Raw genomic sequence first — 27,565 nt, 5'->3', positions numbered from 1 at the left:
TGAAAAAAATATTCTGGAATGTTAAAGTGATAATGGCTGTACAGTCTTGTGAATATACCAGAACCACTGAATTGTAGGCAGTAGGAGAGTGAATTTTATAATATGTAGATTATATATTTTATAAAACCCTCCCATAGTAGTTACTCTAAGTTTCATTTGAAATAAAATTTTGTCAATCTTGATTCATTTCTCTTCAGTTTCTCTTCTGAGTCAAACTTAAACTTAGAGCCTCATGTATAGTGGGCAAGGGCTTCACCTCTGAGATACACCTCCAGCTTCCTCCCTTTTTTCCAAAATTCCAAATGTCATTTCATTTCTATATATTTTAGTATATGTTTATTTTCTTATGTGACCACAGTGCTGTTAACACAGCTGACAGTTCTTCATCTAGTACGGCAGTTGTTTTGCTTGAGTGGGGTGTTAGGAAGATGACTGTGTCACGGTGCACTCATTACAGCTCTAATGTGCATACTTGGAGTAAGCAGTGCCTGTCACATGTAGTTTGCCCCTCTGGTTGGACTTATGCACTTGGCTGGTTCTTTGTCGTCTCTCCCTACCTACCCACAGGCAGAAGTTCATGTTGCAGTCTCGAGATTCAAACTCAAGTTCTGTGGCACGTGAATGCCTCTATGATTCTCCACCCAAACTTAAGAATTTGACCAATGATGAATTCCAGTGCCATGTTTGAAAGAGCTTCTATTTCATGATAAAAACATTGAGTTCATTAACTTGCTGTTTTTAGGTGTATGGGTATTTGGTTGATAAAATAGTTTGTGTTCTCAGTTTTGGTCTTTGTTTTCTTAACAGACTCATCTGTTGATTTTCATTTACAATCATGGATTAATAATCAGGAAGACAAGGTAAATTTTTATGTGTTATTGATTTCAGGAGTGTCATAGGGGGAGCAAAAGGCATGTTTCATAAGTTTGTTAAGATTAACTACCCTTCTAACCTCTAGGGACCTTCTGATGATAGTACAGCATCACTACAGTTGATCCAGCTTCAGCAAAAATGGGAGTTTAGCTCAAGTAGTAAGAAAATTCAAGGGTAGCACTGGTACTATGCAGTGCCTTAGGTATTTATATGACTTGCTTTGTACTGTTTTCTGTAAAATTACATTAAGATCTCATGTTTTTATAATAAAAAAATAGTATATATTTTGCAGTCTATGTACCAACTATTTTAGTGTGAAATAAAATCAAATCTTAGAGGGAAATGTTACATTTTCATTCTGGGCCTAGAGTAGTAAATTGCTGTGTACCTTCAGGGTTATGTGGTTCCTGTGTTGAGGAGCAGAGATCAGTCACTTCAGTGAGGGTTACGTGTCCAACTTTCTGTTACCTTCACCAACGAAGCAAGCCTCGCGCTGCTCAGGGTTTAGTTGTGCATTTCTGTAGTGACTGTCTTAGTGGGTTCTGTAAGCATGTAGAAGCAATATGGTAGATGACTTAAATTTTAAGAGTGTCTTTCTGAATCATTGATGGGAGGTGGGGAATGGAGTGAGGGCACACAATACATGTAAAACAGTTTTCATTTCTTTGACTAAATTTTGATTTCAGATACTGAGCATATTATAAATTGAGGAAATACTTGATCCCTTTTGTAGACTTATACTGTGCTCTTTAAAGCAATGTGCTTCTCCCTTACACACCTTATTCTTTCTTTTAGATTGTTGTGCCTGATGCTGGAAAACAATTTGAATACAGGACTCCAAACACTGACTTCAGCCATATCTTACTAGAAAATGAGAAACTTATGTCACTGACAAGCTTGGAAGATTCTTCTGGTACTGCTGAAGTAACTTTTGTTTTCCTAGTCCTTACCTTGCCATGCCACTTTATTTTACGTCTCTGTTGCAATCATTATTATGCCCAATTTGGGGAATTTTTGCCTTTCTCTTTTTCTCCTACCCAGCAGCATTTCCATTGAGTGATAGGATTTAAAAATTTTTTTTATGATCTATCCTAATACGTTAGTTTAACATCATCCGGGTACAAAGTATCTACCTAAAGGTGGTACTTGTTGTGAGACACTGTTAAGAAAACGGGAACAATAAAATATTTAGCCTCAGCTCTCTAAGAGACCTCAGCCAAGTGCAGGAAAGAGCTGCACAGCCACACTTCAGATTGTGTGAGGTCTCCTTCTACACTATGAAGATGTGCTTGGGAACCCTAGGGATGATGAGTTAATTCTGACCAAGGAAGCTCCCTGCAAAAAGATGGGCCCAGGTGAGTCCTTGGCGGAGAAGTGTGTTTCAGGAAGGAGCAGCCGCTTTAGCTAAGGCTCTGCACTACAACACACAGGGCACGAGTGGGAACTAGGCAGCGACTTTGTGTGGCAGGTTTACAGCACCCATAGGAGGCTGCATTGGGCCTAAAGGCAAGCCTGTGAGCTGAGTGGGAAAAACACATTGCACAGTTCAGGGCAAAGATCACTGCAAAACGAGTTAAAATAGAATTGTGGATAAGGACTTAATGATATGAATTTATCAGATCTTTCGTTGTTTTTAGTAGGCTGCCTGCTTAGAGGGGAAATTGCTAAGTCAAAGGTAATGATCATTAATGTTGGTTGTAGAGTTAACTCTAGCCAGGTGTGGTGGTACGCATCGTAATTCTAGTGACCTGGGAGGCTGAAGCAGAAGGCTCAGCCTGGGGCAACTTGGTGAGACCCTGTCTCCAGATAAAAAAATAAAATAAAGGGGCTGGGGTTGTGGCTCAGCAGTAGAGCGCTTGCCTAGCATGTGCAAGGCACTGGGTATGAGCCCTAGCACCACATAAAAATAAAATAAATAAAATAAAGGTATTGGCAACTACAACTAAAAAATAAATATTAAAAAGATAAATAAATAAAAATAAAAAGGGCTAGGGTTGTAGCTCAGTGGTAGAGCATCCCTAAATTTAAACTTCTGTACTGTAAAACAAAACAAAGAGACGGTGCCACCTTATATTATTACTGTGGTTGAGAGTTACTCTCTGTCTTAACCTTTGCCAAACTTAAGTCATAGCATCGAAAACCCTTACAGTGTCATCTCTCTTTCTCTTCACTTCTGTGATAGACTTATCCAGCCTTTGTTGGTAGCACTGACCACTTACTACACTGTTTTCAGAATATTACACTCTTTTCCCACTGGTTTGTGATGCCACATGTATCATATCCTACCTAACTTTCTGTGATATGCCAGGATCTGTTTTTATCCTTATCTCTCAAGGAGGTTAAATATTGTATTTAGAAAGTGTTCATAAGTGACTTAATAAATGACTGAATTATAAGTTTTCTCATGTCAAATGTGAAAATAAAATCATACCATCCACTTGTTTTATAGCCTTTTGGTTAAAATTATGTATAGTTCAGTTCCTACTCTAAAGTACATTGTATTTTGCTCCATTTTATCAACAGATGATGACATTAATGATGAAGAGTTTTATGATGATCATTTGGAGGCTTACTTTGAACAGCTGGCAATTCCAGGAATGATATATGAAGATCTAGGAGGACAGGAATCTCCAGAAAAGGATTTCAAGTTGCCTTCAAGGGATCCTAGTCAGGTATGTTCTGGTCTTGATGATTTTTCAGAAATTGGACATTTAAAAATTACTCTTGATCTCATTGGATATTAACATTAAATTTAAGCCTGTGTTTTTCTTTAAACTCTTATTTTTCACCAGATACAAATTGATGAGCAATGTCTGTTTTTTCCCCACTTCTTCTCCCTTTTATTTGCCCTTACCCACAGAAAATGATAAGAGGGTAGTTGAGTGGCTGTCTGTTTTTCCTTTCTGTACATTACCAGTTGTCAACATCTTGTTACCTTTGCATTTCTTTCTCTGTAAGTACTTTCTTCTCTGAATCATTTGAAAGGAAGTTACCAACGTTTTATGACATTTCACTCCAATACTTCAGCATTTATCTCATGAATAAGAACATTTTCCCTACATCATCCAATTTTATTATCTAATTTCGATGTATAAATTTAGATTAATATACTGTCCTTGTTCAAATTTGCCCTTGTTGTCCCCAACTCATTCTTTAAGAATTTATTGAGAGATCATATTTGCTTGTGCTTGTCATTTTTGTTTGTGCTTTTTTAACTTGAAATTATTTCATGAATGTTTCCTGGGCTCCTGATTTTTTTAGAATAACCCATAATCTAGATACATTTGCTTACTTTCCCCCCTGCTTCCTTGATTAAACCAAGTGTTTTGGTAAGCATTTAGGTGGTGTGTCTTTCTTGTGTGTGGATTCATGTTAAAAAGACCATACTGTGTTTTCTTATTGCTTCACATCAAGAGACATGGCTTTTTGTCCCAAATGGTGTTGCTGTTTGATAGTTTTGGTTAAGCTGATGGTAGCCAGATGTCTCCTGGTAAAGCTACCTTAACCTTTTGTTATTAAGTCATTGTAGGATGACCCATCAAGGTTTTGTGAACATCCTGTCCCCAACAGCTCTTTATGAACTGAATCACTTAGTTCCATTGCTAAAGCCTCTTGGAAGTAGGTGTTGAGTGGTGATTTTTCTAATTGCTTCTACATTTGTTACCTGGCATCCTTCAGGGAATCAGACCTCCTGTGCTCCCCCTCTTTTCCTCCTCAAAATGTTTAATTTTAATTTAAAAAATTAATACAGCTAAGATATTCTTTCAACAGGCAAATGAAAACAGTAGCTCAAACTCCAAATGTCAGTCAGAAAATAACAGCTCTCCAGTTTCCTGTGGCTCACATTCTTCAAGAAGTTCTGCAACTACCCATGGAGAGGGCAAGGAAGGCTGGGTTGTCTGCTCACCTGGGACCAGTGAGTGTTGAAATATGATTCTTTTGTTTTTAAATTTTGTGTTGACTACCTTAAAAAAAATCATTGCTTTGAGTTATTATATATTTACCGTCTATTCCCTCAAATCATTGGATAGTCTAAAACTTTTTAAAAGAGCTTTCGTAATACCTTAGTGTATCATTCATCTCCCAGGTTAAATTTGCTCCTGAGTAGTTTTGTATTGTATGTTGTTAAATATGAGATTTTTATTTTTTTAATTTTTTTTTTTTTTAAAGAGAGAGGAGAGAGAGAGAGAGAGAGAGAGAGAGAGAGAGAGAGAGAGAGAGAGAATTTTTTAATATTTATTTTTTAGTTTTCGGCGTACACAACATCTTTATTTGTATGTGGTGCTGAGGATCTAACCCGGGCCGCACGCATGCCAAGTGAGCGCGCTACCGCTTGAGCCACATCCCCAGCCCAAATAGAGATTTTTTTAAAAAAAGTATTTTTAACATAGTTACTCGTTAAAGAGACAATAATACCTTGTTAAGTTGGTGTTGTTAGAAATACCACAGTATGTACTTTTTGGATTCACTGTTATGAATGATGATATTCAGACATTTGAGAATTGGAAACTGATTCTCTGTATGGTGGCAGCTTGTCCTGTTTATTGTCTTTCTATGCTTATTTTCTTTTGCTGCAGTTCGCTAACCTTTTCACAAGAATGCTAAGTATTAGGTTCACATAAAGTAATTGGATTGGCAAGAAGCAGTTATGAGTACTAAAACGTTGACATTGCTTTGTGATCTTTTTTCTTTATTTCAGGTAACTATGGAGGTACTAAAGATAGCAGAAGATATGTAGATGGTGTGTTACTGTTTTCCTGTAATTCCTGGAAAAGTGAGAAGGAGAAGGTAGAAGGTTTGAAGGGTATGGTTCCAGATCATAGCAGAGTAAGTTTATATATTTATTTTCATTCATATGGAAAACAATAAGGAGTCTTTTGTATTTGTATGTACTACATTTTTAAAGTCATTTTATTTTTTTTGTTTATTTTTATGTTGTGCTGAGGATTGAACCCAGTGCCTCACATGTGCTGGGCAAGCACGCTACCACTGAGCTACAGTCCCAGCGCCTACTACATTTTGTTTTAAAGAAACAATTATTGTTGGTGTTTGAAAAAGATAAAGTATCAGAATCACTCTTGATGATGTTGGTGTGTGTGTATGTGCATGTGTAGATATCTGTATCACTAAGATTATGTAAATACACATTTATTGTATGTATTCTTATATTTAAACATTTACTGACTTAGATGCATTTGCTGAGTTCCTTAGCCCAATATGTAACCATTAAATAAAAAGCAAACTGATCATCTTTTACCTTACTCAGCATCTTTGTTTCGTAGTTTCAGCTTTTCGTGCTTATTAATGGCACCCTGTTTTTCCTGTGCTTGAAACAGATCACTACTTTGGGACTCTTGCCTGTTCTTTGTCTCTTCTTTAGTAACATGTATGCCTCAGCATTGCTCAGTGGTTTTTAATATAGAGGGAGTGTGTTTGCTTACATATAGAAAGAGATGGTCATTTCTCCTCACATTAATCCTTTGCGTGTATCAAAGTAGCGAGTGATGGGGTTGTCGTTGTGAGAGAGGTGGAGTCCAGAAGACTGGCACCCATTGGTGTGTCCTGGCCTGTCTTAGACTTACTCTTTTTTGTTTCGTTCCTTTACCTCCATCTGATTTACTGCCCCACTTACACTGTTTCTACTGCTTTGTCCTTCCTGTCAACACCACATTTTTGTCACATTACTTTTTTTTTTTTTAATGTACTGTCTTCTGTGCCCTGTCTCATACTGATGGCCTGGAGGTCCCTGTCGTCTGGCCCTAGAGCATGTTGACTGTCTGGATGTTGCACTCAGGCCAGCAGTAAATTTGAGTTCCTTTTGCTCCATGTCTTTGTCAGCACTTTGTGGAGTTCATGTTTTGGAGCTTGGCCACTCTAATAAGTGTGTAATGGTACCTGATTGCTTTAACTTGCATTTTTTTAGGATTGTCTTTTCATGTGCTTATGTGCCAGATGTGCATCTTTTTTTGGTAAATGAATTTTTATCTTAAAATTTTTTAAAATACTAATAAACAAATCATTATTGTATATATTTATGTGACACTGTGTGAGGTTTTGTTATTTTTTTTTTTGTTTTCTTTTGCTTTTTCAATACTGGGGCTTAAACTCAAGGGTGCTTTACCACTGAGCTACACTCTGACACAGGGTCTTGCTAAGTTGTTGAGGCTGTCCTTGAACTTGAGATCCTCTTGTCTCAGCCTCTCTACTAGTTGGGATTATGGGCACGTGCCATTGTACCTGGCTTAATATCTGTATATAGTATGGAATGATAAACTGAAGTTATTAACATATCCATTACCTCACTTTTCCTTTTTTTGTGATGAAACATTTGAAGTTTACTCCTTTGGTTATTTTGAAATGTATGTTATATTACATTTTTATTGATATAATATTGTTAATAATAATATGTATATTATTCAGTGTAGATTTCATAATTTATTCTTCTTGTCTAACTAAAACCTCGCACCCTTTGACCAACAAACAGCTCCACACCATCTCCTTCTACCATGTTCCCCTGCCTCTGGTAAAAGCACTCTACTCTTTGCTTTTATAAGTCTGAACTTGGTAGAGTCCATATGTAAGTGAGATCGTGCAGTTTTTTTTCTGTGTCTAGCTTCATTTAGACATTTTAATGTCTCCCAGCTTCATCTGTGTTTTCACAAATGACAGAATTTTCTATTTTAAAGACTAAATAATATTGCATTCTAAATACTTGCCACATTTTAAAAAATCTGTTCATCCTTTGATGAACACTTAGGTTGAAAAGACTTTCTGCTCCATTGTATTGTCTGCTCACTTGTCAAAGCTCAGTTGGTGATGTTTCGTGGGTTTCCTTCTGGGCCCTCTGTTCTGTTGAGTTGACATGTGATCTAGTCTTTGACTAGTACCACACTGTCTTGTTCTGGTGGCTTTATAGTAGTAAGTCCTGAAGTTAGGTAGTGTCAGTCTTCACACCTTATTCTTCAATACTGTGTTGGCCATTCTGAGTTTTTTGCCTTTCCATGTAAATGTTAGAATCATCTTGTCATTATCCAAAAGTTGGGATTGCATCAGAGGTATAGATCAACTTGGAAATTCTCTCCATTTTATCCATTGCAGCCCTTGGCATATTAATCATAATTGTTTGAATCTTTGGTCTGGTAATTTCATCATCCTGTGTTCTCTGCTTCTGCTTTTTGTTCTTTCCCCTCTAAACTGTGTTTCTTGCCCTTTGGTATGCCTTGTAGGTTTTTTTTCTTGGTAGCTGGGCATGAAAAATCAAAAAGAGTTGCTGTTTGTAGGTGTTGGGGACAGGAGCGTTCCATTCTACAGTTAGGTCTTGTGTTTTAGAGTGCCTGTACCTCTGGGCTGTGGATTTTACAGGTGATTCTCAGTTATTTTCCTCTGCTTCATTCTCAACAAGATGGCTAGAGGAAGCTGGAGTTTCTCCAAGTTAGTTAGGCTCTGAGAAAACCTTAGCAGGTTAGGTTCTGGTTAACTGGTTTTCCTGAGGGGTAACTCTGTTAAAAAAAATGGTTCTTCTTCCCTTCTTGCCAGAAGCCTGAGGGATTTTTCTCCAGTATTTGTTTTGCGAACCTAGTTGAGCTGCTGGAAGTAAAACTCAAAAAAGTGTGGGAATCCCCCTGTGAGAGGGTCCCCTGGAGTTTTCAAAACCTCTGAGACTTATCCACACTGAGCCTGCAAATTCAGCTGCCGTTCAGGTGTTCTGTGCAGGTCTTCATTGCTGTGGAGGCTTCTGCTCAGGAGTTTGTGCTTCAGCGTGTGTGTTCTCTCTGCCTGACAGTTTCCCCAGGTTGGAGGCAGTCATCCTGTCTTGGGATCTCACTTCTCTCACAGATCCAGTACGACACGTCTTGTTAGTGTGGTACTAACACTATTGATTTGTCAGTTTGTTGGTGACTTCTGTGTTCCCAACATGCAGATACAGAAACTGGAAATCACACCTATATTACATAGTCAGGATTATTTTAAGTTGTTTCATGGGTAAGATAGCTAGTTTTCCACATTTAAAAAAAAATTTTTTAGTTATACATGGACACAATATCTATATTTTGTTTGTTTATTTTTATGTGGTGCTGAGGATCGAACCCAGGGTCTCTCACGTGCAAGGTGAGCACTCTACCACTGAGCCACAACCCCAGCCCCTTTCTACATTTTTTTAAAAAGTCTTTGCTGTTGTCATATATGAAAAGCAGTTATCTAGTTTTAAGTGTCATTTCCTGGTCATCTTTGTTTTTTCCCTCCTGGGGGATTAATATTTTCCTGATTTTATAAAGTCTCTGTGATATGGAAATATAGTGATGTTTATGTAGTTTGGACTTCAATATTTGTGTTAGTTCCTCAGGGTTGCCAGAGTGAATTGCCTCAGTCTTGCTGTCTTCAGACAGTGGAAATGTGTCCCCTCAAAGTTCTGGAGGCCAAAAGTCTTACTAGGGCAGTGCCCACTTCAGGGGGGTCTAGAGGAGAGTCCTCCCGGCCCCTCCCAGTTTCTGGTGGCCCTTGGCATTCCTTGCCTTACAGTGGCATCTTGCACTCATCCTCCGTGTTCACTTGGCTTCTGTGTATCTGTAGTTTTCTTCTCATTTCTCTTATCAGAACATTGGTCTTTGTACTTAGGGCCCACGATAAATTCAGGATCATCTGATCTCAAAATCCTTAGGTTAATTACATTGCAGTGACCTTGTTTCAGAATAAGGTCAGGGCTTACATGTTCTGTGTTTAGGATTGGGGTATATCTTTTGCGGGGAACACAGTTCAAAATACTATAGTATTATGTTAGGAAATGCTGTCTACTAATGAATGGAAAACTTATGTGGATTTTGTCCTATACTTTTACATCTAAATCATGTAGAATTTGTTTTGATACAGGGTAGAGAGGTAATTTTATTTTGTATAATAATGTTGTAAATTCATTCAGTTATTCAATGACAGCACTAAGAGTTGAACCTTTCTTCTTCCAAACTCACCGTGTATTCTCTTATATAGAACTACCCCTCTTACTATTTTAACTTGAAACTTTGCTGATCAGACTGTTTTGTTATTATACATCATATTATAACAAGAACTATCGTTACAGTTTTCATTGGCATTTGAGATCATGGTGGTAGCTGACTGTCTAAAAATAGTATTACAGGCAGTTGAGCCTCTCTTCAGTGATTGTAATCATAGAAAAGAATAAATGGCATTTTGGAAAAGTGTTGGAGATCATAATTTTAAGTCACTGGCTTAACTGATACAGTTATTATTGGGTTCTTCAGGGGCATTTATAGTACCTGATGTTTTGCTCCTATTAAAAGATATTAATGAGTGTTTTCATTGGCTTTTATTCATATTAACGAAACTGGTCATATAGGACTTAGCCACACTTATAGAGATTCCCAAAGTAACTCCGAAAGTCAGATTTACAGTTTTATTGTCCTGTAATGTAACAAGACAGAGGATCTACTTTTTTTTTTTTTTTTTTTAATATGGGGTTGAACTCAGGGACAATCAACCACTGAGCCATATCCCCAGCCCTATTTTGTATTTTATTTAGAGGCAGGGTCTCGCTAAGTTGCTTAGGGCCTCTCTAAGCTGCTGAGGCTGGCTTTGTAATCGTGATCCTCCTGTCTCAGCCTCCTGAGCTGCAGAGATTACGGGCATGTGCCACTGTGCCTGGCGAGGATCCACTTTTGGCTTCTAAATCTGTTGATGTTATTTTGCCATGACCACATTTTAAAGCTGTTTGGTAAATTGCTTAACGTTGGTTCATGTATAGACTATAGTGAATATGTATAAGCTGTTCCTTCATATAATATAATTTTATACAATTTTATACAAAGGTACAATTTTTCCTATAATATTATAAAATGAGTTCTGAAAAACTCTGTTCTGTCCCTGATTTTTAAAGGAAAGTGCAAGAGAGGATGTTCTGGTGAAGACTGTCAGCACTACCAATGAGAAACTTAACCCTGTTTGTTTTTCTGACAAAACCACTGATAACAGTGGTTTTGATCTGACTGACTCCGTCAATCAGCAGGCAATGGTTCCTTATCAAAATAAGCACATGGCATCAGATTCAGAAACAGTTTTGCACACAGATGGATGCTTAGACACAGAGACTTCTACCATGTCCGTTCAAAAAGATGTTTGCATAGCATCTTTGAAGCCCATCAGTGACAATGGAATTAGTTCCACTGATATTCTGTGGTCACCAACTTGTGACAGGAGAACATGTGACTATTACGAGTCTGTTGAAAAGAATGAAGACCGTAAGTGGACTCTTTTATCTTTTTGAATAGAATTAAAGAAACATGTAAGATGTTTACACTTTTTTAAAAATATTTTTTTAATTGTAGTTCGATGCAATACCTTTATTTTATTTATTTATTTTTGTGTGGTCCTGAGGATCGAATCCACTGCCTCATGCTTTCCAGGCAAGTGCTCTACCACCAAGCCACAACGCCAGCCCTATGCATTTTTAATAGGTTGTTTCTATGTTGAACTTCAGTCTTTCATATTGAAGTATGTAAATGTTTAATGGATTTTAAAGGTTTTTTAAATATACCAATATTAGAGGATTTTTCCCAGAAATAATATTCGTGAGCAGAAGCAGAGCTCTTGTGCAGGTGCCTGGAGAGGTCCTAATCCCCTTTTCCTTTACCCTCATTTTCCACTGTGGGACTTTTGTGAGTGAGGCTGACTCCTGCCATCAGGGAGATGGATTTTCCCTTTCTGAGAGGAAGGGCAGACTTCAATACTCCTTGTGACTACAGAAGTTAACTTACTTGAGATGGATTTACCATTGCAGTTCTGCATGTGTTGTGTGGGATTTTGTTTTTTAGAACCGGATCTCCTACAGAGTGTGATCTATCAAAACGAGGAGGGCAAGTGGGTCACTGACCTTGCCTATTACACATCTTTTGATAATGAACAGGATGTGAATATTTCTCTAACTGATGAGATGAATGAAGACTTCAGATCTGGTTGTAAGTATATTTGACAGCCCCTTTTATTGTGCCCATTGTGTTGTTTCTGGTGGTGTTCTGAGAGCACTCTGTGTATGCTGATTAGCCATATCACATTAGACCCCTTCTGAAACCCAGCAGTGTTGTGTACGTGCTTCACTGGCTTTTATAGGAACAAAGGCTTGAGCTGGTCAGGCTTAACCACCACCTCAAGCAAGCACAGTGGTCAGACTAGCATGCTTCTACTTCTGTTTAGGATCTGTGGGGTTGTAGGGCTGAAAAGGACTTTAGGTTTACGTAGTCACTTTTAAATTCTGTCATGAGCAAAAGAAATGTTCTGATAAGTGTATAATTACCAACGGCAGAGTCCATTTTGGATAAAAATTTAAGAAATGACAGTGAAAATGATGGAAATGACAAAAAAGATAAATGAGATCTCAGAGGATGGGAGCAGTAAGAGAAGCAGTTGTTGGTTACATACCCTCTGATGTTGGAAATATATGGGTTTAGGTCTGCAGATACAGGTCCGGCCTCACCCTGGGAAGGCATCCCTATGCTGCATCCTTCGGTGCTTTAGCAGTTCTGCAGCTGGTGTGAGGAGAGGCACTCAGTGGCCTCTAAAGCCAACTTGTTTTCAGTAGTCTGGTAGTCTCCAAGGCACCAGAGGAACAAGTATGCTAACTACTGCCTGTGCCAAGCTTCTCCTAAAGGTCCAGCGATGCAGCAGTACAGTTGAATAATGTGGTATGTCAGCCCTTGAGACACTGTCAGCCAGAAAGGGTAATTTAAGAATATAAGACACACAGCAGCATAACAGACACAAACCAAATGCCTTTGAAGTTTAGAGGAGAAATAACTTGCATGAGTGGGTAGCAAAAGGATTTCGTAGAGATCATTTTGTGGTACAGTTACAATAGGTAGTCATCTGGGGACATTAAAAAATTCTAAAAGGAAGGAAAAACTCAAGTTGAAAGAATGAACTGGTACAGCCTGGGTACTTTTTGAGAAGGTGAATGGTCTAGTGTGTTGACACTCAGGCCAAAATAAGGGGCAAGTAACAAAAGAGGTCAGGCAGGGCCAGGGTGTCAGAGAGTTTTCACTCCTGTGGTAAGCAATAGGACCAGACGCTCCTCTTAACTGGCTCTGCAAGCCATCTTCTGGCAGTATTGACTGGTTGAATGGGAAATGGAACAAAGTAGCTAATGGAAGACATGGAAGTAGAGCAATTAGGATTTGATGGCTAGATTTCAGAAGATGGTAGAAAGGCATAAAAAGAGAGGATTGTGTTTTGAGTTGCTTGGGAAAATGACAATACCATTAACTGAGATGGGGATATCAGAAGAAATTGTTGGTTTTTGCTATTGTGTTTTGAGATGGAGGTATTTACTAGTTGGAAGTATGGATTAGAAATCTGTAGGTAAGTTATAGTTGGACTTGGTCAGTACATCTTGATTTAAAAAGAACAATGAGGGCTGGGGTTGTGGCTTAGAAATAGAGCACTTACCTAGCATGCATGAGGGTTTGATCCTCAGTACCACATAAAATAAAATAAAGACTTTGTGTCTACCTATAATTAAAAAATAAATATTTAAAATAAAAATAAAAAGAACAATGACGGCAGAGCATGAGCAGTGAATATTTACTTTGTCACTTAAAAAGTCAGAATTCATGAGCTTCTCGTGTATTGCTGTTGGGAATATAAATTGATTCACCATATTGGAAGGCTGTTTGGCAGTGTCTTGTAAAGGTGAACTTTATGAACTTCATACTACATGACCTAAAAATTCAAAACCCAAGAATATACTAGCAGATAGGGTGTATCTATTAACCAGATAACACCCACTAGAATGCTTATAGCAGCATGGATTGTAGTAGCCCCATATTGGAAAGCTCCCTAGTTCTTATCAGCAGGTTAACTAATACCCTATAATGTCATGTGATGTGATGTGACAGAGTGTAAAAATTAATAATGCTGTACACTTATGAAGTATATTGTAGCCTGTATACTTACCAAAGTATATTATACTTATACCAAAGTATATTATACTTTGGTAAGCAATTTTTTTAAAAATTGGTGCATTATAGTTGTACACAACCGTGAGATTTGTTGCTACATATTTGCACACGTGCATAGAAAAACAATATAATTTGGCCAGTAATCATTCCCAGTATTTCCCCTTTCACTCCCTTCCTCATTTCCCCTTATTCCTTTCCTCTACTCTACTGATCTCCCTTCATTTTCATGGGGTTTTCCCCACACTCCCATTTTTCTTTTCCTCTCCATATAGAAGGCAAAGTTTTTAAAAATTAGTGATTTAACTATAAAAAATTTAATTTGCAAATTTATATTATAGGTTAAAGGCCAATTCCTTAATATATAGATAGTTCAAAAATCCAATAAGAAAAACACCTGCTATTCAATATAGAATTGTATAAAGGTTATAAACAGTTTATAGAAAAGGAAATTAAAATTGTTTTCAGATGTGCAAAAACATTCATTCTTACTCATGGAGAGAAATGTAGTGTAAATCTACTCAATGATAATATTTTTTATTTATTTTATTGGCAGTGATCCCAGAGGTTGGTAATAATACTGTGTTGGCAAGGTTGTAAGGGAAGCATGTATTCTAGCCCATTGTTGGCACAGCCCTAGCAGTGGCAGTATTGTAGCATCTAACAAAGTTGCAAATGCACACACCAAACAACCAGGCCATTCCACGTGGGGAATTCATTCTCAGGCACTCCTGCACAAATGGTATGTGATAAACACACAGGGTGAAGCAGCCTTTTTATAGGAAGGGAGGGGGAAATTTCTTAAATGTAAAAGAAGGTGATGTTCAGAGCATAAAGGTTGGATCCAGGGCTCAATTTCATAAAACTTCCCTACTTACGGACTTTCATCAGAAGAGTTACCTAAGAGAAATGAGCGCCTCTTTCCTATCTTCCCGCCCCTTCTCTGATGGCCTTGAGTTTTGCATTACTTCTGCCTTTGTCCAAGATTTAAGCACTGGGGCTGGGGGAAGCACACGGTTATTTTAAAGTTCAGCCTGTGAAGGCATCAGGTGACTAATGAGAGGACAGTTAGTCGGAGGCTTGGCAAATAATTGAGCAAGGATTCCTATAAGAAACGAAACTCTGCTTCTGTAACATCTGTGACTGACTGATGATGAGCAGCTAAAGTAACAGGATACTCTCAACAGTCCCTTCCAGTTGAGCTATCTGCCCAGTGATTGAAAAACCATAAATGAGAAATTATATCCCAGCTGATTCAAAGGTAATAAATAAATAAATAAATAAATAAATAAAAAGCAAACCATGTGACACTTGAGTAAAGTAACTTTTTTCTGGGTGACCTTTTAAGAGACTGAGTTTCCTCCTTCCTCTCTTGGCTGTTGGAGCTGGTTGGTTGAACTTTCATATGAATGATCATGGTTTTAGCTTATTTGAGTCTGAGGTCCACAGGAGTCTCACAGGACATAATTTATGTGGAATGTGTTGTTTTGCGTGTAATTTGGTGTCTGTGCCATAGGTCAAATGCCCTTGGGTAAAGAATGTGTTTTGAGTGAGAAGTGACTGCTTCCCACAGTGCCTGTGGGCACTGGACTGTTCTCTCTGTGAGGACCTTACGCTGTCTGTGGTACTCTGCTTTTCCTGACTGGGGCCATTACCCTGAGTTTCTCAGGTTGTGAATATAGATGGTCCAGGTTTCCGAAGGGGCAGTTTGGATCTAGTTAGTCCCTGATGACCATCTGAGTTTGGAGAGTATCTCCCTTGTTTAGGCCATGCAGAGACTATTCCTTCTGGCTTCACTCTGCACCCTTCTTCCATCTTTTTTTTTTTAATGAACTTCATGACATTTCCAAATCTTATTTTGTGACTCACTAAGGCACTTATCTCCAATTTAAAAAATCATGGAAGTTTACAGGATATTCTTCCATTCACAGATAATACTGTCTGTACATGTGAATTTTCATTGTTGTCTCCTCCCAGGTTTGAGGTCTCCAGATAGAATTCCCTTTGACTTACTAAGGGTAAGATTAGTGCCTTGAAAAACATGATTTCCTTCTGGTTTATAGGGTATATTATATATTATTTTTTTCCATACAAGTATGGAATATATCTTATTCTATTTAGGATCCCAGTTCTGTGGGTGGTGAGATTTACTGTGGTGTATTCATGTTTTACATAGGAAAGTATATTACCTAAAACCCAGTAGGAACTTGGAAATGGGAGAGACTTCAACAAAGATATTATTTACAAAGGAATGATCAGAGTTAATAAAGTTCATCACAGGAAGTGTATCCCTGGGATAATAGCAGCAAGAAGCTATTACCACCTCTAGGCCTCAGAAGGCAAAGAGAGAGCAGTTACGAGAACATTGGAGAGTTGCTGAAGACGGTGATCTTGGGCGAAGTGTTCAGGCACAGGGTGGGACAGTGAAAGAACTAGGGAAATGAACACAACAGTCTCATGCTCCTTCTGCCTTCCAAGTACCAGGGATTGGGTGAGGTGCTACTGGACCTCGTGATGAGGTGCTCTTGGACCCCGTGGAAGTTTAGTTGATGCTATCTGTGAACATCAGCTTCTTGGGCCACTCTGCTCCTCTCTGCACAGCCCTCTAGTGCCTACAGGGGCCCAGAGTGGACGGCAGACTTGGCAGCATGTTTAAAATTCCTTCTGTTCACATGCTTGGCAAGATCACATGCTTCTTGGCCTTCTTTGCTCATTGGCCCCCAGTTTCTGAGGCTTTGATGTGGAGATAACCTTTGTGAGTGGGCTGACATTCATCTTACCTTGGAGTGGAGGTGCTCTGTGGGGACTTTGAGGGTAGGCATTTAGGGGCCCACCTGTCCCTGAGGCTTCCTAGGATGTAGGATTTTATAAAACTGGTGTGTTCCTTGGCACACAAGTGATTTGGAATCCTACCTAGATGTCTTTGTGACTACTTTATAGAGAGGTTTGTCTATCTGGTGGTGCCAGGTGAAATTCTGTGTGTATTCATGGGTGGTGAGTACCTAAACTCAGGTATGCCAGATTCTTCAAACTAAAATAATTGTCCACATTCTGGGGTGCTTTTTGGCACCCGGGATTTAAAACAGGGCACTTAACCACTGAGCCACATCCCAAGCCCTTCCTAGTTTTTATTTTGAGATAGGGTCTTGCTAAATTACTGAGACTGGCCTTGAATTTATGATCCTCCTGCCTCAGCCTCTGAGCCATTGGGATTATAGGCATGTGTAAACTCTCTTTTTTTCTGGGTAGGATGTTGCCTAGGTTGGCCACTAACTCCTGGGCTCAAATATCCCTCCTGTCTCAGACTCCAAGTAGCTGGGACTATAGGAGTGTACCATCATGAAAAATGCATTATAAAGCCCCTTTGGGCAAATTGGGGCAAATTAGTAAGTGATTGAATAATTATAGTAGTGTTGTGTTCGTTATCTTATCCGAAGTTCGATAACCATAGATTTACATACTTACAGATGCATAACTTATGTGAATGGGAGTGTTCACATACTTGTAGAAATGTGTTTCTTCAATATTTCATTTTCCTAACTAACTTTTACTTGTGTACCAGCATAATGTAATTATATAAACTTGTTCTTTTTTTTTTAAAGCTGAAGCATTGAATATGATTGCACAAGATGAGGAAAAATTTAATAAAGAGCATCAATTTATACAGGTTTGTAATCAGTTATGAAAAGTAAATTTTTAAACTTTTCTTACATTTAAATACAGGCAGAATGTTCATTTTTTTGAATGATTAGTATAGAATCATTTATTTTTCTTATGTTAAGACAATTTCTGCTTTTTCCTTCTCAATTGTTAATTGAAGAACTCTGGCCTACCAAAATAAATCTTCAGACTAGGAGTGCAGCTTAGTGATACAGTGCTTGCCTTGCATTCATGAGGCACTGTGTTCATTCCCCAGTACCACAGAAAGATTAATAAGTAAAATATGGCTTTAATTCGCTTACTGCTTTCTGTGTTCATTCCCCAGTACCACAAAAAGATTAATAAGTAAAATATGGCTTTAATTCGCTTATTGCTTTAAATGCCTTCATGGATATTTCTGTAGCTTTTAATCCTGTTTCTTTTTTTTTTTTTAATTAATTTTTATTGTAGGTTGTTCAAAACATTACATAGTTCTTGATATATCATATTTCACACTTTGATTCAAATGGGATATGAGCTCCCATTTTTACCCCATATACAGATTGCAGAATCACATCAGTTGCACAACCATTGATTTACATATTGCCATTCTGGTGTCTGTTGTATTCTGCTGCCTTTCCTATCCTCTACTATCCCCCCTCCCCCCTCCCCTCCCCTCCCCTCTTCTCTCTCTACCCCCTCTACTGTAATTCATTTCTCTCCCTTATATTTTTCCTCCTTTCCCCTCACTTCCTCTTGTATGTAATTTTGTATACCCCTGAGGGTCTCCTTCCATTTACATGCAATTTCCCTTCTCTCTCCCTTTCCCTCCCACCTCTCATCCCTGTTTAATGTTAATCTTCTTCTCATGCTCTTCGTCCCTACTCTGTTCTTAGTTACTCTCCTTATATCAAAGAAGACATTTGGCATTTGTTTTTAAGGGATTGGCTAGCTTCACTTAGCATAATCTGCTCTAATGCCATCCATTTCCCTCCAAATTCTATGATTTTGTCATTTCTTAATGCAGAGTAGTACTCCATTGTGTATAAATGCCACATTTTTTTTTTTTTATCCATTCGTCTATTGAAGGGCATCTAGGTTGGTTCCACAGTCTTGCTATTGTGAATTGTGCTGCTATGAACATGGATGTAGCAGTGTCCCTATAGTGTGCTCTTTTTAGGTCTTTAGGGAATAGACCCAGTAGGGGAATAGCTGGATCAAATGGTGGTTCCATTCCGAGCTTTCCAAGAAATCTCCATACTGCTTTCCAAATTGGCCGCACCAATTTGCAGTCCCACCAGCAATGTACAAGAGTACCCTTTTCCCCACATCCTCGCCAGCACTTGTTGTTGTTTGACTTCCTAATGGCTGCCAATCTTACTGGAGTGAAATGGTATCTTAGGGTGGTTTTGATTTGCATTTCTCTGACTGCTAGAGATGGTGAGCATTTTTTCATATACTTGTTGATTGATTGTATGTCCTCCTCTGAGAAATTTCTGTTCAGGTCCTTGGCCCATTTGTTGATTGGGTTATTTGTTATCTCATTGTCTAATTTTTTTAGTTCTTTGTATATTCTGGATATTAGGGCTCTGTCTGAAGTGTGAGGAGTAAAGATTTGTTCCCAGGACGTAGGCTCCCTATTTACCTCTCTTATTGTTTCTTTTGCTGAGAAAAAACTTTTTAGTTTGAGTAAGTCCCATTTGTTGATTCTAGTTATTAACTGTTGTGCTATGGGTGTCCTATTGAGGAATTTGGAGCCCGACCCCACAGTATGTAGATCGTAGCCAACTTTTTCTTCTATCAGACGCCATGTCTCTGATTTGATATCAAGTTCCTTGATCCACTTTGAGTTAACTTTTGTGCATGGCGAGAGAAAGGGATTCAGTTTCATTTTGTTGCATATGGATTTCCAGTTTTCCCAACACCATTTGTTGAAGATGCTATCCTTCTTCCATTGCATGCTTTTAGCCCCTTAATCGAATATAAGATAGTTGTAGTTTTGTGGATTGGTTTCTGTGTCCTCTATTCTATACCATTGGTCCACCCGCCTGTTTTGGTACCAGTACCATGCTGTTTTTGTTACTATTGCTCTGTAGTATAGTTTGAAGTCTGGTATAGCTATACCGCCTGATTCACACTTCCTGCTTAGCATTGTTTTTGCTATTCTGGGTCTTTTATTTTTCCATATGAATTTCATGATTGCTTTCTCTATTTCTACAAGAAATGCTGTTGGGATTTTGATTGGCATTGCATTAAACCTATAGAGAACTTTTGGTAATATCGCCATTTTGATGATGTTAGTTCTACCTATCCATGAACAGGGTATATTTTTCCATCTTCTAAGATCTTCTTCTATTTCTCTCTTTAGGGTTCTGTAGTTTTCATTGTATAAGTCTTTCACCTCATTTGTTAGGTTGATTCCCAAGTATTTTTTTTTTTTTTTTGAGGATATTGTGAATGGGGTGGTTGTCCTCATTTCCATTTCAGAGGATTTGTCACTGATATACAGGAATGCCTTTGATTTATGCGTGTTGATTTTATATCCTGCCACTTTGCTGAATTCATTTAAATCCTGTTTCTTTTAGTGAAGATGTATGCTTTTTAAAAATTCTTGCTCATTATGATCAGTGTTTGATTAAGCAGTATATTGGGACAATGAACTTTATAACTTGAGCATTAAAAAATGAGTTTCTTGCTGGGTGCAGTGACACAGGCTAGTAATCCCAGTGACTTGGGGGACTGAGGCAGGAGGATCGCAAGTTCAAAGCCAGCCCCAGCAATGGCGAGGCACTAAGTAACTCAGTGAGACCTTGTCTCTAAATAAAATAATAAAAAGGACTGGGTTGCGACCCAGTGGTCAATTGCCCCTGAGTTCAATCCCTGGTGCCCCCCTCCCCCCCAAAGTTCTCTCTTTTGGACCTCATTAGTTTTAGTAGCTGCTTATGCTTGAATTTGTTTATTTTTTTTCCTAATTTTTAAGTTTTCATAGTTAATTTTGTTGTTGTTGTTTTTATTTAGTTTCACATATTAGAATAACAGAAGATTTGCTGGGGCAAAGAATGAAACAATGACTTTTTTTCTTCCTAGGAAGAAAACATAGAAGCTCAGAATATTTCGGTTGCACTAGCAGACACATCCTGGGTTACTACAGTTAATTATAATCTGTTGAGGAAATCACTTAGCACATCAGAGCTGGGCAGAGATGATGCCAGTTACATACGTCTGTCATTAGGAGAGTTTTTTGCACAAAGATCTGAAGCTCTTGGTTGCCTTGGTGGTGGAAACAGCGTGAAAAGAGTAAGTACAGAACATGCTTAAGTGGTTAAAGTCTCTGACATCTGAGGATGTTTTGAATTACTTTATCACAACACCAAACACTGGATAAAATAAAAGAGGTTTGCTTTGGCTTACAATTTTGGAGTCTGGGAAGTCTAAGACGAGGTGGCTACGTCTAGTTAGCCTCTGATGAGGGCTTGGTGCTGCAGCTCCTCATGGTGGAGAAGGAGATGTGTTTGAGAAGGAGAAGCAGACATGCCAGAACTGGGAAGGGGTGCCAGACTTCCTTTTGCAGTATGTTGCCTGCTCTGCAAGAGCTGCATTAGGCCCTTCGTGAGGGTGGACCCCTCAGAACCCAGAAGCCTCTGAAAGACCCCCCACCACCTCTCAGAGCCCTTAGGTGGTGACCTTAACGTGAATTTTGGTGGGGACAAATGACTGTCATGATGGTATTGCTAGAGCATAGTAACTTTAAAGCAGGGGCAGAATAGGAATATGATAGAACAATGGGGAGACTGAGCTTTTGAGTCACAGACCTGACTCCTCGCTAGCCCTGCCTTTCAACTAGTTCTGTGACTTTGAAGAATGCATGTAGCTCTTCAATGCTTAATTTCCCCAACTCTAAAAGTAAGAGTCTGTTTTACAGATGTAAACACAATGGTACATAGAAAGCCTTTAACCCCTGGGTGTGGCATTTGTCTCCGTCGTTGTATGTTTCACAGGTCGGAAGAAAATTCTAAGATTCACTTTTTAAACCTGTCTAAAAAGATATTTCAAATTGTAGAGTATTTTGATTTAATAAAAGGTAGTACATGTATAAATTTTTAAATGCAAATGATTATTGCTGCAAAGAATGAGTGTAGGGAAGGCACTGCTTCACCTGTGCTGGTCAGGATGATGTCCGAGGGGATGACATTGAGCAGGTGCCTAAAGAATGACAAAGAGGCAGCTGCTTAGAGCTCTGGAGACCCAATGTTCCCAACAAAGGGAGACCATCCATGAGCGTTCTGGAAGTGGGAGCCCGAGTGGTAATATGAAGACAGGCAGAGCTAATGTGAGGGGCCAGTGGTGGCAGGTAGGGTGGGGTGATGTTCAGTTCCAAGGGCCCAGTCATGTGAGTTCCTTGTAGGAGTGGGGTTGTATCTCACATGAACAAGCAGGAAGTGCTTGGAGGCAGGGAGCAACTCTGTCATGGTGCTGGGGCCCATCTCCAGGTGCAGTAACATGCCACCATTTTTATAACTTGAGCATTAAAAAATAAGTTTCTTGCTGAGTGCGGTGGCACACGCCTGTAATCCCAGTGACTCAGGAGGCTCAGGCAGGAGGATCATGAGTTCAAATCCAGCCATCTTTGTTGGGACCCTGGGTGAGGAAAGTCACTGAAGCATAGAGGAACAAAAGTAGGCAGAGGCTTAGTGAATAGGAAGAAAGGTGATGAAGATTGGGGACTAGGTTGACATGCAGAAACATAATAAGTATAAGGATTCAAGATTTGTTCTGAAGGTAAAGTCAAGGATTTGTTGATAAACTCAACATGGGGAATTAGGGTAATTAGAGAGTATTTAAGTTGGATTTCATGAAGGGTATGTATTAGCTTTCTGTCACTGTGACAAAATACTTGAGATAACCAATTTATTTAGTAGAAAAGGTTTATTTTTGGTTCATGGTTTTAAAGGTGTCAGTCCATGGTGGTTTGGCCCTGTTGCTTTGGGCCTTGTGGCAGTACAATATGTCATGGCAGGGGAAACTGCTCACCTTATGGCAGCCCAGAAGCAAAGGAAGACCAGAGGTGGTCAGGATCCCAATGTCCCCTTCAAGAGCATGTCCTCCATAACCTAACTTCCTTTCACTGGGCTTCACCTCGTACTGGCTGGTGACTGAGACTTGAATGCTTAGACAGGGAATAGTTTTGAAATAATTGATGTAGTGCTAGAAATCACAGTTGATTAACAGAACTTAAGTTTGAAATTGTACCGCCTTCCTGTCTCATCTGTGCAGTGAGTGATGAAGGAAAAATTAATAATAAATATGTGAAAGAGGTGGATTTTCCTGCCTGGATTGATTGGGATTTTTTGAGATTTTGGGAGAAGTTGAAGAGTAACTGAATTTCTTCTTAAACAGGTGAACAGAGCACTGGATCATGGAAAAATATATCTATTTTTATTAGTTATGAGTTATGATATTTTATATGCGCTAAATTTACTGGATCAAGGGAAGAAATTCCCAAGTGAAGACCAATCAAAAACTGAATTCTTGTTTTAGATTTGTCATTTGAAAGTAGCATAGGAAAGATGAGTGGGAATTCTGTGACTGTGACCTAGCTCTTTGAATGCAGATCTTTCTAAAGCTCTCATTGCAAGTCAGCAGAAATATACCTAATCGTAATGTGTATTTTTTTTGGTACCGGGGATTGAATTCAGGGGCACTCCTCCACTGAGCCACATCCCCAGCCCTGTTTTGTATTTTATTAGAGACAGGGTCTCACTGAGTTGCTTAGTGCCTGGCTAGATTGTTGAGACTGGCTTTGAACTTGCCATCCTCCTACCTCTGCCTCCCGAGCTGCTGAGATTACAGGCATGCACCACTGTGCCCAGCCATAAAGCATATTTTTGAGGGTGTATTTATTGTATAAAACAAATGTCCTATACTCTATGTTTAAGGAGGCAGGAATTTTTATCTTTTTTCCCTCATTGATTTGTCCCTGAAGATTAGAATAGTGTCTGACACTTAGTGGTTGCTAACAACAGTTACTGAAAGAATAAAGTTGTTTTAATTTGGATTTTTTAGTAAGGTTAACTTATTTGACTCTATTGCTGCTAACGTCTAAAAGCTAGCTGGTATTAAGGAAATAAAAGAGGACTTCTGAAGTTCATTTCTAATTATTTGATGTTAAGAAGGAAGAAGAGTTTTGCCAAAGTCACTTAGCTGTGTTACCAGTATTAGATAAAATAGTCTAGAATTTATCAAAGCAGTTGAAAATTAAGGGAAATTAATTCATGTCTAATTATTTTTGTAGCCATCATTTGGTTATTTTATTAGCTCACCGGAGAAGAGAGAACCTGTTGCTTTAATAAGCAAATCTGATGTGTCAGGAAGTGATTTGGAGAAGGGAGTGGCTCATCCTAACCAGGATCTGTCTTCAGGTACGGATAAAGTGAACTGTGTTTTAGAGGAAACTTTTTTTCTTAAACCGCAACTTAGTACTTGTGTGATAATGTTTTTTATGAATGAAAACATGGATACTACTTCATAATTTTTCATTATTGGTTGCAGATTTGATTTATATGTAGCCCTATATTTCCTACTCAATCTACTTTCCTAAAGCAGACACAAGTCAGCCCAAATTCACCCAAATTCACCCAAATCCTTTTTAAAAAAAACCACAGTAAGTGAAATAAAAATTTTAAAAGAATGAGTTAACTTTGGCTTATTAAATTACCAAGTTAATGAATAAAAGATATTATGTTATTTCAATAAATTTTAGTTAAAAGTGTTTTGAAGTTTAGACTGTGGTAATCTAAATATGACAAATATCTCTGAAAAGCATTTATGATAAATATTTTAAATCAAATTTTCTTGGTTAACTTACAATTATTGAGCCATTCTTTTTCCCCAATACAATATGTTTTTCTACATATCATATGAGGTTGTATGAAATCTGCTCCATTTCTTAAAGAGCCTATATTCCAATAGGAGTGTTGGGGTAAAAGGCCTGTGTGTGTAGTTGGTTCATTTCCTACTTCTCTTAAGTAGTACCTATTTTGAATCAATGTGAAATGTTAAAAGCTGAAAAAAATTAATGTTTTCATTTCGTTGATTGATTAAAAATATATTGACTGGACATATAGTATGAAGCCAGCATTACATACAGACCCAGTTCTTACTAAGTGAAATTAAATGAGTACTTGAAATCCAGTCTTCTTCCAAGTTTGTTCTTTGTCCAGGTAGCTATATGGTTGCTGTCTTAGTAAGGAGAACTCATGTTTGAGGTATGAAGATTATTCCTTGGCAATTAATCATTTTGACTAGTCCAATTCCAGACTGTTTCTGTGAGGGAGTGCATCTTGTAATTCAAGTATCCTTTGTTTTCTGCAGGAGATTTAGATGAACAGTCCGAGACACAGCCAAGTGAAGGATCAATTACACTTCGGGTTGAAGCCCTGGAGGGCACCTCTCTAGTGGATGAAAGTGATGTGACTTTAACGGCCAACAAAGACAAAACAGAGGTAGTAGCTCACACCTTTCCTGAAGGAAAGCTAAGATTATCTTATCACAGGTCCGAGATCAGATCACCTGAGAAGAATATATGCAGCTTCACATGTGTTTTTATTTTCTTGGATTCAATTTTATTACAAATGTCTTTAATTTTTTTCCATCAATTTTTAATATACATGTGAAAGACTTTATAAAACAAATCTACAGTTGATGAATTAATGGTCACAACTTGTGCATGCCCCAGGGCAAGGAAGAGAACACTGAGAGACACTTATAGACACACTCCCTGTATCTTGCCAGTTGATGTCTGGTGCCACCTCAGGACTAGACTAGCAAGAAGGCCATTGCCAGGTGCAGCCCCCAACCTTGTGCATCAGAACCAGAAGCCAAAATAAACTTCTTTTCTTCATAACTTAAAATAATAATAGAGTAAAAAAAGAAAAGAGATCATTGCCAATAGCCTAGAAAACATTTTGCCCCCCCTCCTAAACGCTGCCCTTCATTAGTCCCCTGAGGTCTCTAGCACTGTATTAATTTTGTCTGCTTTTGAACTTTATATAAAAGAAACCACGTAGCATTTATTCCTCTTCTTTGACTGTTTTCACTTCATCTTATGCTTATAACAAGCCCATATATTCTGTTGTATGAATATTTGCAGCTTATATATCCATTCTATGATCGATATACTTTCATTATGTTTTTGGTATTGGGCAATTATAAGATGATGCTCTCTGAACAACCTCGTGCCTGTGTTTTGTTGGCAGTGTGCGCATTTGTGAGGTGTTCACCGAGTGGAACTCATATCTTGTAGGGTTTGTATTCCTTCATTTTTTTTCTGGAATGGTTGTAACAATGTAGATTCCTTTCAGTAGTGTTTGATTCCTGTTACCACACATCCTCACAGTACTTTGTAGGTGTGTGGTTCTCTGATTGCTGATGGAGTCGAGTATTGTACATTTACTGGCCTTTTGTTTTCAAATGGGCTTTTAAAATTTTTTTTGGTGAAGTGCCTGTTCATGTCTCTTGATCATTTTTCTAGTGGAATGTTTTTCCCGTTGATGTGGGAATTCTTTACATATTCTGGATAGGATCCTTTTGCCCATTATGAGTGTTTCACATATCTTCTCCCAATTCTTGACTTGCTTTTTCACTTGTTTAATGTTATCTTTATTGATTAGATTATTGCTTTCTTGTTTTGTTATAAATCAGATATCTGTGGTGGTGTGGATCTTTGTCTACGTTCTCTGTTGTTTTTTTGGTCTCTTTGTCAACCTAGTGTCATGAGGACTTTGGTAAATATTTTTGCTTTATAATGAACTTTGGTATCCATAGAGTAAATCCTTTACATTTCATACCTAATTTTAATATCAGATTGTCAGCTTCCACACACCAATGAACTAATCCACCAGGAACCCTGTTGGACTTTTGTTGGGATTACATTTAATCTATAGAACATTAAAATTGATATCTTTATAATACTGATACTTGAACTCTATGAAAATTAAAGTCTTCAATTTATTTGTTTTAATCTCTGTGTATTTTATAATTCTTCATGCAGATTTTTTATGTCTCTTGTTAGACCTCTTTCTGAATTGTTGAAACATTTTAGTGTTTTACTTAGCTTCATTTTCTGTTCATTGTGACTATTGAAAGTATAGTTTCTTTTTTTTTTAATATTCTCACCTTATATCCAGCAAATTTATCTTTTGACTTCCCTCCCCATTTAATTGGTGCAATAGTCATATATAATGGTGGAATTGTTACATATTCATACATGTACTGGTATAATTGGGCCAGTGTCACTCCCAAGTTTTTCCCCTTGCACTTCCCTTCTCCCTCTCCCTTTCATGTACTCTGCTGATCTCCCTTCAGTTTTCATGAGATTCATCCTGCCCACCTTTCTAGTTCTTTTTCCTCTCTTGCTTACACATATGAGAGAAAATATGACCCTTGACTTTCTGAGTTTGGCTTATTGTGCTTAACATAATGTTCCCAGGTTCCATTCATTTTCCTACAAATGACATAATTTTATTCTTCTTTCTGGCTCAGTGAAACTCCATTATGTATATATACCACTTTTTTTTTTAAATCAATTCATCCATTGATGAATACCTAGATTGATTCCATAGTTTGCTATGAATTTTGCAGCTATACACATGGGTCACTTGTATCACTCACACTAGCTGGCTGACTTTAATTCTTTTTTTTTTTTTTTTTTTTTTTTTTAATAGAGTGTGAGAGAGGGAGAGAGAGAGACAGAGAGAATTTTAATATTTATTTTTTAGTTATCGGCGGACACAATATCTTTGTTTTTTTTTTTTTTTTTTTTTGTATGTGGTGCTGAGAATCGAACCCAGGCCACACGCATGCCAGGCGAGCGTGCTACCGCTTGAGCCACATCCCCAGCCCTGACTTTTAATTCTTCAGGAAGAATAATGTAGCAGGTCATATGGAAGTTCCATGCCTAGTCTTTTGAGGAGTCTCCATAGTGATTTCCATAGTGATTGTACTAATTTACAATCCTACCAACAGTGTAAAAGTGTTCCTTTTTCTTCAGATTCTCTTCAGCACTTTTTATTGTTTATATTCTTGATGGGTGCCAT

At 38.2% G+C, this 27,565-nt stretch overlaps 1 protein-coding gene across 4 annotated transcripts in view; it reads left to right on the top strand.

The window, feature by feature from the left end:
• Positions 1-27,565, top strand: part of Cep192 (centrosomal protein 192) — a 113,680-nt gene that overhangs the window by 18,764 nt on the left and 67,351 nt on the right. For all 4 annotated transcript variants that reach the window (XM_076837265.1, XM_076837263.1, XM_076837262.1 and 1 more), the window contains exons 6-16: positions 808-860; positions 1,669-1,786; positions 3,397-3,545; positions 4,645-4,789; positions 5,573-5,700; positions 10,763-11,123; positions 11,697-11,840; positions 17,435-17,499; positions 20,559-20,768; positions 23,764-23,890; positions 24,843-24,973. In XM_076837265.1, the coding sequence (XP_076693380.1) occupies positions 808-860; positions 1,669-1,786; positions 3,397-3,545; positions 4,645-4,789; positions 5,573-5,700; positions 10,763-11,123; positions 11,697-11,840; positions 17,435-17,499; positions 20,559-20,768; positions 23,764-23,890; positions 24,843-24,973 (1,631 nt within the window). The remainder of the gene's footprint in view (positions 1-807; positions 861-1,668; positions 1,787-3,396; positions 3,546-4,644; positions 4,790-5,572; positions 5,701-10,762; positions 11,124-11,696; positions 11,841-17,434; positions 17,500-20,558; positions 20,769-23,763; positions 23,891-24,842; positions 24,974-27,565) is intronic.

Source organism: Callospermophilus lateralis, chromosome 17, assembly GCF_048772815.1.
Source record: "Callospermophilus lateralis isolate mCalLat2 chromosome 17, mCalLat2.hap1, whole genome shotgun sequence".
Classification (NCBI taxonomy): Eukaryota; Metazoa; Chordata; class Mammalia; order Rodentia; family Sciuridae; genus Callospermophilus; species Callospermophilus lateralis.
The sequence above is the reverse complement of the archived record's forward strand: the minus strand, read 5'-3'. Positions and strand labels throughout refer to the sequence as shown.